Consider the following 10,383-nt stretch of genomic DNA (forward strand, 5'->3'; position numbering starts at 1 on the left):
AAATTAGCTAGGCGTGGTGGCGCATGACTGTAACCCCAGCTACTTGGGAGGCTGAGGCAGGAGAATCGCTTGAACCCAGGAGGCAGAGGTTGCGGTTAGCCGAGATCGCGCCATTGCACTCCAGCCTGGGCAACAAGAGCAAAACTCCGTCTCAAAAAAAAAAAAAAAAAAGGGAGATAGGGTCTTATTGTGTCGGCCAGGATAGAGTACAATGGCACAATCATAGTTCGCTACAGCCTCACACTTCTGGGCTCATGTGATCCTGCCACGTCACCGTCTCTAGTGGGTAGGACTACTGGCACACACTACCATGTAGACCTGATTTTTTAATGTTTTTGTAGATATAGGATCTCACCATGTTGCCCTGGGTGGTCTTGAACTCCTGGCCTCAAGCAGTCCTCCCACCTGAGCCTCCCAAAGTGTTGGGATTATAGGCATGAGCTACCGCACCCAGCAGAAAAATTCACTTAATTACTAAAATTTTAAAATACCACCTCTGCCGGGCGCGGTGGCTCACGCCTGTAATCCCAGCACTTTGGGAGGCCGAGGCGGGCGGATCACAAGGTCAGGAGATCGAGACCACGGTGAAACCCCATCTCTACTAAAAATACAAAAAATTAGCCGGGCGCGGTGGCGGGCGCCTGTAGTCCCAGCTACTCAGGAGGCTGAGGCAGGAGAATGGTGTGAACCCGGGAGGCGGAGCTTGCAGTGAGCGGAGATCGCGCCACCGCACTCCAGCCTGGGCGACAGAGCGAGACTCCGTCTCAAAAAAAATAAAATAAAATAAAATAAAATAAAATAAAATACCACCTCCACACATAAAATCCCCCACGAATAAATCTATATTTTGTTTTGGTAATGCCAGGTTGCTTTCTAAGACAACAATTGCTCATCTGCCCGTATGTATAAATACATGTAGGCATTTGGGAAAGAAGAAAAATGACTAATTTTCTCTTCCTACAATGTCTTCAGTGATCTACACTAGAACTCCATTATCTGAAATTAACTAAGGTATTCCTAGGCAGAAAAATAACTTGGTCAATTGTAGCCTAAGTCGGTCCTATATTTATTCAACGGCTATCACGTATTCATCACTTTGTTATACCTTAGACTTCCAGCAGATAATGAACTAACATAACCTAAAAAATCACCACTTTACAAATGCCTGCAAGTATTAGGTAAATATAACAAAAAATACTTTTCAATGTAGAACTGAGCTTGAGTTTGCAAAGAAAGAAAAAAAGGAAAATCCCCAAACCTAAAGTGAAGAAGAAACAGAAAAATAAGTATCTGAACTTCTATTACAACTGCTGAAGGGGCAAGAAAGAGGAAGCTAGTACTAGGGGGCTTGAATTTTATTTCCTTTTTAGAAACAAACAAAAAAAAGTATTTACTCAAGATGGGGAAGTAGAGATAAAAATCTCTACATAAATATGGGATCCTCGGAAGGTTGACCCTCAGTAAAAAAGTAGATTCTTCCTCTCCCCCACAAAACAACTTCCCTGGCACAGGAAGTTACAAACAACTAGTCTTTGGCTGGGCTGCTGATTTCCCTTTTTTTTTTTTTTTTTTTTTAATTCAACAGAGATAGGGTCTTACTATGTTGCCCAGGCTGGTCTTGAACACCTAGGCTCAAATGATCTTCCTGCCTCTGCCTCCCAAAATCCTGAGATTACATGCATGAGCCACCGTGCCTGGTCACTGCTGATTATTTTTAAGTTTCCTCTGAGATAGTAAAATTCTGGGATGTTATTCACATAGGTTTTGAAGTCCAAGTTTACACTACTGGCATGAACAGCAAACCCCAGAGTGACAAATTTAAAACACCAAAAAAAAAGAATTTCAGGTATAATATAGCCCCTAAGGCTCCAGGCAAACTTAATCCATATGTTCTGGTAATAAACATTTCCTAAGCATATACTATGTGTCAAGTACCCTTTCTAGGGGCTAGGGATGCAATAAGCAAAACAGACAAAAATCTCTACTCTTATGAAACATAAACAGTGGTCCCTCTTGATCTACAGGGTATACATTGCAAGACCCCTAGTAGATACCTGAAACCACAGATAATACCAAACCCTATGTACACTATGTTTTTTTGTATACACACATACTTATGATAAAGTTTAATTTATAAATTAGGCACAGTAAGAGATTAACAACAATAACTGGTAATAAAATAGTACAGTTAGAACAATACACACAGTTCCCAACTTTTGACAGTTTGACTTACAATTTTGCAACTTTATGATGGTGTGAAAGCAATAAGCATTCACCACAAACCTCAATTTAACAATGGAGTTACATCCCAATAAACTCATTGTAAGTTGAAAAGTCAAAACTATCATAAATCAACAAGTATTTTCAACTTACAATATTTTCAGCTTAACAACAAATGTAAGTGCATCAAGTCAAGGAGCATCTGTATAATTCACAATTACATGGATAGAAGATTTGTACATACTGCAAACCTTATCAACCTCAGCATATGATTTTTTTTTCCTTGTAAGTCAAGAACTTCCACCTATTCACTTAAAAAAAGCACTTTACAATGTCTCTGTGTCATATCCAAATTGCCAACATCACTACTCTTGTCCCGGACATTACTATGTAAAATAAGGGTTACTTAAACACTGCAATGCCATGACAGTCAATCTGACAGTGGAGAGGACTACTAAGTGACTAATGTATATGACAGGCAGCATATACATAGAGCATGGATATGCTGGACAAAAGGATGATTTGCATCCTAGGCAGGATGGAGCAGAATGCTTGAGATTTCATCACACTACTCAGAGCTGCACACAATTTAAAACTTATAAACTGTCAGGGACTTCATGATGGCTGACTAGAGGCATCTCCTACTTGCCTCCTTCACTAGGAATAACCAAAATAGTGAGTGATCACACTTGGAATAGATAATCCAAGAAAGAACACTGGAATTCAATAAAAAAAATGACAAGAAACACCTAAAGCAAGGAAGGGGAGGAAAGCAAGACAGCCAGCTCGGCTGGGAGTCGAGAGATGATCCCCACTGTGGGGAAAGAGTAAGTGAGAGACTCCCTGTGGTCCACATTCCCACTGTGGACTCCTGCAATTCTAGCCATTGGGGAGCCCCTAGGACCTCATGGGCTCTGAAACTAACATAGGGATCTGTCTGGAAATGGCGCAACAGCACTACTCCACTGAGGAAAATTGCACTGGGTCCCATAATCCCCGTAAGTCTTAAGCAGCTACAATAAGGCACCATTTTGACAACCCAGCCCAGAACAGACTGAGCACTGTCCTGGGGCCCAGCAGCTGGTGCACAGGCAGAAGAAAGAAACAGGCTGCCACCACCAGGACTGAGGCACAAGCTGGGCATGTGTCCCCCACTGCTGACCCCCAGTAGCAGCAGTACAGCACAGCCACTGATGCCCCTCACCCAATCATTCCAGAGCCTGGGAACCACCCTGTCCCTGCTTACCACAGTAGGTGTCTGCACATATCATTGGGGGACCTGATGACACGCCAGCCCAGCTTCACCAGGTGGACATTTTTGTTTCAACCATATAAAAACTATTTTAAAATATTTTCAAGAATATGTGTGTGAAAAGGGATGCTTTATAAAAGGTGAATATAACAGATTGGCTCAACTAGGTCAGTATGGGAAATAAATAGTTTTTCTATTAATTCACAAACAGGAAAAAAAAACTGATTTTCCAGTTCCCAAATGATTTCTCAGTTTAAAATAAATCAATTCAAAGGTCAACAAAACTGTATGCTGGCGGGAAGCTAAATTATCAAGTCTGTCACTTCTAGGAAACTATAAAGTGTTAAAATTTCACCAATTCCCCCAAATTTATTTTAATTATCATTAACATTAGTATATAACCAACAATATCTACTCATGACAGCTAGTAAAATCCCAGCTTGCTTTTTTACAAAAATTGATAACCTGATCCTAAAATTCACACGGAAATGCAAAGGGCCCAGAATAGCCAAAACTGTCTTGAAAAAGAAGAATAAAGAGGTCTTCCCTATTTTAAAACTCACCACAAAGCTTCAGTAATCAAAAGGCAATTTGGTACTGGTTTTAGAATAGACATAGAGATAAACGGAAAAGAATTGAGTCCAGATAAATCCTTACATTTATGGTCAACTGATTTTTGACAAAAGTGCCAAGGTAATTCAACGGGAAAAGAACAGCCTTTCAACAAATGGCACTCCTGCCGGGCGCGGTGGCTCACGCCTGTAATCCCAGCACTTTGGGAGGCCGAGGCGGGCGGATCACCAAGTCAGGAGATCCAGACCATCCTGGCTAACACGGTGAAACCCCGTCTCTACTTAAAATACAAAAAATTAGCCGGGCATGGTGGTGCGTGCCTGTAGTTCCAGCTACTGGGGAGGCTGAGACAGGAGAATCGCGTGAACCCGGGAGGCGGAGCTTGCAGTGAGCCGAGATGGCGCCACTGCACTCCAGCCTGGGCGACAGAGCGAGACTCCGTCTCAAAAAATAATAATAAAATAAATAATTAAATAAATAAAAATGTTAAAGAGATGATTTAAAGTATACGGAAGATACATGTAACTTACATGCAAATACCATACCATTTTATATAAGAGACTGGAGCTTCTGAAAATTGTGGTATCCACTAGGGGTTCTGGAACCAATCCCCCACATATCAAGGGGCGACTGTAATTACTTAACAAAAAAAAATCTTTAAAGTATGTATTTGTCACCAGCCCATGGGGAACACTATTCTTGAATTAAGTAGCACTGAACACCTTTAAATACCTGATGGAAGCCTTAAACTCAGCAGCAATTTCCTGAAAACATGCCAACATATATTAATTATTCTGGGCCTAAAAGTCTGACAAATTACTTTAAAATACAGATGAAGACAAAAGAAAATGGTTTTAAACTGCAACAAGAAAAATGTACAAGTTGACCTGAAGTTTGAAACACTTGACTACATTGGTGTACTGTTAATCAAAACTTATCCGCAAAACAGACTTGCAAAAGAAATTATAAACAGGGTAGTAACTTTCAAAGTAATTTATAACAGACTAAGGTCAAGCTACATTAGCAAAGTTGGGAGGTAGCACTTAAGAAAAAACTCTGGGCCAGGCACAGTGGCTCACACCTGTAATCCCAGCACTTTTGGAAGGCCAAGACAGGCAGATTACCTGAGGTCAGGAGTTCAAGACCAGCCCTGGCCAACATGGTGAAACCTCATTTCTACTAAAAATAACAAAAAAAGTAGCTGGGCATGGTGGTACACGCCTGTAGATCCAGCTACTGGGGAGGCTGAGGCACAAGAACTGCTTGAATCTGAGCAGCGGAGGTTGCAGTGAGCTGAGATCGAACCACTGCACTCCAGCCTGGGTGACAGAGTGAGACTCCCTCTCAATTAAAAAGAAAAAAAAAAAAGAAAGAAAAAACTCTGGAAAAGTTATATGGCTCTACCATGTACTATTTGGACACCTCTGGAGGAGAGGAACTTGTTCAATTTTAACAGTATAAACTTTATTGTTTAAGTAGCTAATATTTAGGCCAGGCACGGTAGCTTAAGCCTGTAATCCCAGCACTTCAGGAAGCTGAGCCGGTGGATCACCTAAGGTCAGGAGTTTGAGACCAGCCTGGCCAACATGGTGAAACTCCATTTCTATCAAAAATACAAAAATTAGTCAGGCCTCGTGGCACACGCGTGTGGTGTCAGCTACGTGGGAGGCTGAGGCAGGAGAATCACTTGAACTGAGGAGGCAGAGGTTGCAGGGAGGCAAGGTTGTGCCACTGCACTCCAGCCTGGGCAACAGACTGTGACTCTGTCTCAAAGAAAAAAAAAAAAAAGACTATCAACTAGGAAATATTTAGGTACAGCAGTACTAACAACACTGAGATGGACTAATTTACATAATCCCAAGACTTTGGTTCCTTTTTTTTTTTTTTTTTTTAGGGTGTTGCTCTGCATAATTGTAGCTCACTGTAGCCTCAAACTCCTGGGCTCAAGGGATCCTCCCACCTCAGCCTTCCAAGTAGCTGGGACTACAGGTATATGCCACCATGCCCAGCTAACTTTTTATTTATTTATTTTTTTGTAGAGACAGGGTCTCACTATGGTGCCCAGGCTGGTCTCCAACTCTTGGCCTCAAGTGAACCTCCCAAAGCGCTGGGATTACAGGTATAAGCCACTGTGCGCAGCTGCTTCCAAAGATTTTCTTGAGTGGCCAAAACCCCAGATAATCCACAAAAGAGCATGAAAAGTATTTTAAGGGACAATGGAAGGGGAGAAACTACTACCTAATATTCTCAGCAACTTTCCCTGCCCTACCTGACAAGCGAATGATATTGAGAGGTAACTAACTGAACAGACTTTTCTCTCTCCTTCTATCCAGTCACCCACTATCCTGCAAATACGCAGCAGCTTTGAAGGACTTAATCAATGACCTTAAAATCTATACCATGTCTACAGTTCCAGGAAGCATATAAGCAAACTACTGCTATAGAATTTGGATTTCCTTTAACGATAAAAATGCAAATGACTCACATTTGGTCATCCACTCCAACACAGCACATTCTGAAGAACAGGAGTTCCAATCCTCCTTGTGTGTCTTCACACACACAAACAACTAATTATGGATTATATTACTACTACAGATTTCTGTTTCTCATTGAAGGCATATGAAGTTTTAAAAAAGAATAAAAAAATCAGAAAGGAAATGTTTCAAGTCTATTTTGAGGTAAAGCAATCAATTTACCATTTATTTTCTTCAGACTTACATATGAAAGCCCATACACATGCATACACACAAGATCCCCAAAATGTTGATAACTGTTGAAGCTGCACAATGGATACCTAAGTGCATTATACTATTCTATTTTTGCATACATTTGAACATTTCCATAACATGCAGTTTTTTAAAATATGTATGTGTGTGTCTATAGATGTTTATACGTAAACTCTCAATAAACTGACATAGAAATATCCAATTGTCAAAGTTTTCATGCTCCAAAACTAAGTGAATTTTTTTTTTTTTTTTTGAGACAGTCTCTCACTCAGCCACCCAGGCTGGAGTGCAGTGGCACAATCTCGGCTCACAGCAACCTCCACCTCCTGGGGTCAAGCAAGCATGTCCGGCTAATTTTTTTGTATTTTTAGTAGAGATGAAGTTTCACCATGTTGGCCAGGCCAGTCTCGAACTCCTAACCTCAAGTGATGTGTCCACCTTGGCTTCCCGCAGCGCTGGGATTACAGGAGTTGCACGCCCAGCCAGAATTTCATCTAGCTACTTTTTATTCTACAAGTTGTACTGCAGGTGACCAGACCATTAGTGAAGGTCTAGTGAAAGAAATAATTAACTGCCCCAGAATAAAACAAGCCTAACCTTGAAAAGAGGCAAAGGGAAAGGTGCTAAACAGTTATTACAATTACTGCACGTTTATATTTGGTCCTGTTATCCTCTAACACAGGTGGGTAGGTAGAAAAAGGGGAAGTATTTTAGGGCCAGATTTCCTTTTGATTTTTTAAGTTGATGGGCAAGAGAGGCTGGAATAAAGAAATCTAAAAAGTCTCCATTATAAATTATAACCAAGAGAGGTACAATGGCGCATGCCAGTAGTGCCAGCTACTTAGGAGACAGAGTGGGGAGAATCACCTGAACCCAGGAATTCAAGACTAAGCCTAGGCAACATAGTGAGACCTCATCTCTAAATAAATAAGTAAGTTAATGAATTAATTAAAGGTAGAATTGTATAATATATGAATTATACCTCATTTTAAAAACAATTTAAGCCATATACAGTGATGCATGCCTATAGTCACAGCTACTCAGAAGGCTGAGGCAGGAGAATAGCTTGAACCTAGGAGTTTGAGAACAACCTGGGCAACACACAGAGGCCTCATCCCCCTCCCACCCCCGTCCAAAAAAAGCATTCATAGCTCATCTTAGTGTAATCAGCAATTTCCAATGACTATGCTTTACTGCTAGACATGAATTTATAAAACACACAAAGATTATACTGTATCTGCTTCAATTCCTTTTTTCATATTGCCATTCAATTTTCACAAGATTACTTTAAATGTAATCCTAAATTCATCCCCAATTTAACTTTTGTTAGTCACATCTAAAAATAAAACTAGTCAAAATTAAAAATACTAACTTTGCAGCAAATTAATCTTGCATCAGTACTACAAACAAAAATTTTTAAACTTATTGTAGCAAAACATAACTTTGACTGAATCAAAGACATTAATTCTCAAGTCAAAAAAACGTCACAAGAACTTACTTAAAGTGGTAAAGGGAAACGCAGACTTAGGCACACATGCCAAGAAAAAAAAAAAATAGAGATAACTCCTCCGCTAGAACCTCCCCTCAATACTTTCACAGCAACAATTATTTCCTTAGCACAAAAGTGATGTGTTCACTTCCACAAAACCTGGATCATCTAAGTTTGCACAATTCCCTTCAATCTAAAAAATAGATGAAATTGTTTCATTTAGGTTAGTAGAATTTTGTGTCCCTATACATGAAAAAAGTCACCATCAGTGTGAGTAAAGCACATGGCTCCAGCTTCAAGGTCTTGTTCCCTAACCCACTGAAAAGAGTATATGCTTATAAAATATTCATCGACTTACCAGGTTAAAGACAGTTTCTACAATGTCCCTATTGGATACTTCTCCAACTTCAACCAAACCGGTCAAGACGGCAAATTTCATTCTGATGCCCCTGATGGGGAGCCCTGGTTTCAGAGACAATGCACCCCCTTCAGTAGGGGTTTCTTCTCTCCCTCCACCTCCCCCGTCATCACCTGTTGGTGGCGGGGAAGGGGCACGATTGTCTTCGCTAGCCATTGCTAGCAAAAAGGACAACTCAGAGTCACCCTTGGACAGCAGTCGCTGCACTGGTAATGAGCACAACACACGCAATGCAAAACGAAAGGGTCTCTCTTCCAACTTGTGGAGAAACCCCAAAGCAGTTGATGTGGAAAGTCCTTGGCGTCGCCCTCCTCCTTTTGGAGAATATTTGTCCAATCTCTCTCCCCGAGGCTGACAACAACGCCAAACCCTATTGGAAGATTAAATATATGTTAAATAGGCTAGGTTTTGTTTTAGGGTTTTGAGGGGACAAGAGGGAAATAGTTATTGTCGGTCAAATAAGTTACTAAAGGCACCCCACTACTAGCCACCCGCTTCTCCCCGGCTCAAAGAGCTGGGTTCTGGGTGAAGGCAGGTCCAAGAGGCCCCGCACAGGCTCACTCCTCCCCCACTCTCGTGCAGGTTCTAGGCGCAGGGTAACCTCTCCTCACAGGTGCACCAGAAAGAGAAACTGTCGCGGCGAAAGGAGGGATCGGAGGAAAGAAGGGGGCCCACAAGCTATCACAGAGGTAGAAAGTTCCTCCTCACCCAGATACTCCGGACTCGTCCTCACCCCCCGCCCAGGAGCAGCGAGACGGAGGTGGCGGCGGAGATCCAGGGCAGGAAAAGGCGGGGGAAGGGGGCGGTGATTATTCTAAATGCTCGGCCCAGTGGGAGGAGTGAAGTACCTCTCTCAAGCACCTGAGATTCGACGGGAAGAGGCGGGGAGGGTGTGTGTGGTGGCAGGAAGGGAGGGGAGCGGCCAGAGAAACCCGGCGGCGACCGCAGGGAGAGAAGGGAGGACAGAGAGGTCAGTGCACCTGGTTGCAGCCTCCAAGTTTCCCTAGTCCGCTCCCCGGGAGTCCGCGGCTGCACAGAACTCCATGGCTTCCTGGCCCGCCCCGCCCCTGCGCTCAGCCTTTGCAAAAGCAGCCGCTGCTGGCGCTACGGACGCCGCGGCTGAGGCTGCTGCGAGTGGTGAGGATGCTACTGCCACAGCTAGCCCCGCCACGGCTCGCGCGGCTTTCCTGTGCCCACTGAAGCTGCTCCCGGCCGCCATGACAGCGCCGAGGGCTGCCGGGCGCCGCGTGCGCGTGCGCGAGCGCGCGGGGCGGGAGGGCGCGAAGGCGGAGGCAGCCGCGCGGCGGGGGCGCGGTGAGAGCGCGCGGACGGCCTAGGGGGCCCAGAGCCAGCGGGAGCGCTGGGCTCGGGCTTCCGGCTGCACTAGGCGCGAGGGCGCGCACCCAGTGGGAGCGCTGTTCTAGTAGCACACGGTGTGTTCGCGGCCCGGCGAGGAGAGACCCTTCCGTTCGAGGGCCTATACTTCCCCCCCCCACTCTCGGACCTCGGAAGGTGCTTCTGCAAGTCCTGAGGCGGGGATTCTGGCGCTCCTGCTGTTGTTAAGTTACCGTTGGGTCCCTTGGCGCGGAGGGAACCCGCCCCGCGTTGCCAAGGTGTGTCATTGCACTTGGAGAAGAACACCTGAGGGACCTCTACGAGCCAGAGAGGTGACGGCGCTGGAGCCAGTGAGGCTGCTGTCCCTGCC

The 10,383-nt window shown here is 43.9% G+C and overlaps 1 protein-coding gene across 3 annotated transcripts in view; it reads right to left on the reverse strand.

Moving 5' to 3' along the window:
* Window positions 1-9,918, reverse strand: part of LRBA (LPS responsive beige-like anchor protein) — a 764,757-nt gene extending 754,839 nt beyond the window's left edge. Inside the window, exons 1-2 of one of the 3 annotated variants that reach the window (XM_007999974.3) lie at window positions 9,659-9,918; window positions 8,619-9,048 (exon numbers count right to left, since the gene is read on the reverse strand). In XM_007999974.3, coding sequence (XP_007998165.2) covers window positions 8,619-8,834 — 216 coding nt within the window. In that variant the 5' untranslated portion in view covers window positions 8,835-9,048; window positions 9,659-9,918. Of the gene's footprint in view, window positions 1-8,618; window positions 9,049-9,386; window positions 9,634-9,658 lie in introns of those variants that run through there. The other 2 variants (XM_007999973.3, XM_007999976.3) reach the window with 2 other exon arrangements.
* Between the last annotated feature and the right edge of the window lie 465 nt (window positions 9,919-10,383).

This window comes from Chlorocebus sabaeus, chromosome 7 (genome assembly GCF_047675955.1).
Source record: "Chlorocebus sabaeus isolate Y175 chromosome 7, mChlSab1.0.hap1, whole genome shotgun sequence".
Classification (NCBI taxonomy): Eukaryota; Metazoa; Chordata; class Mammalia; order Primates; family Cercopithecidae; genus Chlorocebus; species Chlorocebus sabaeus.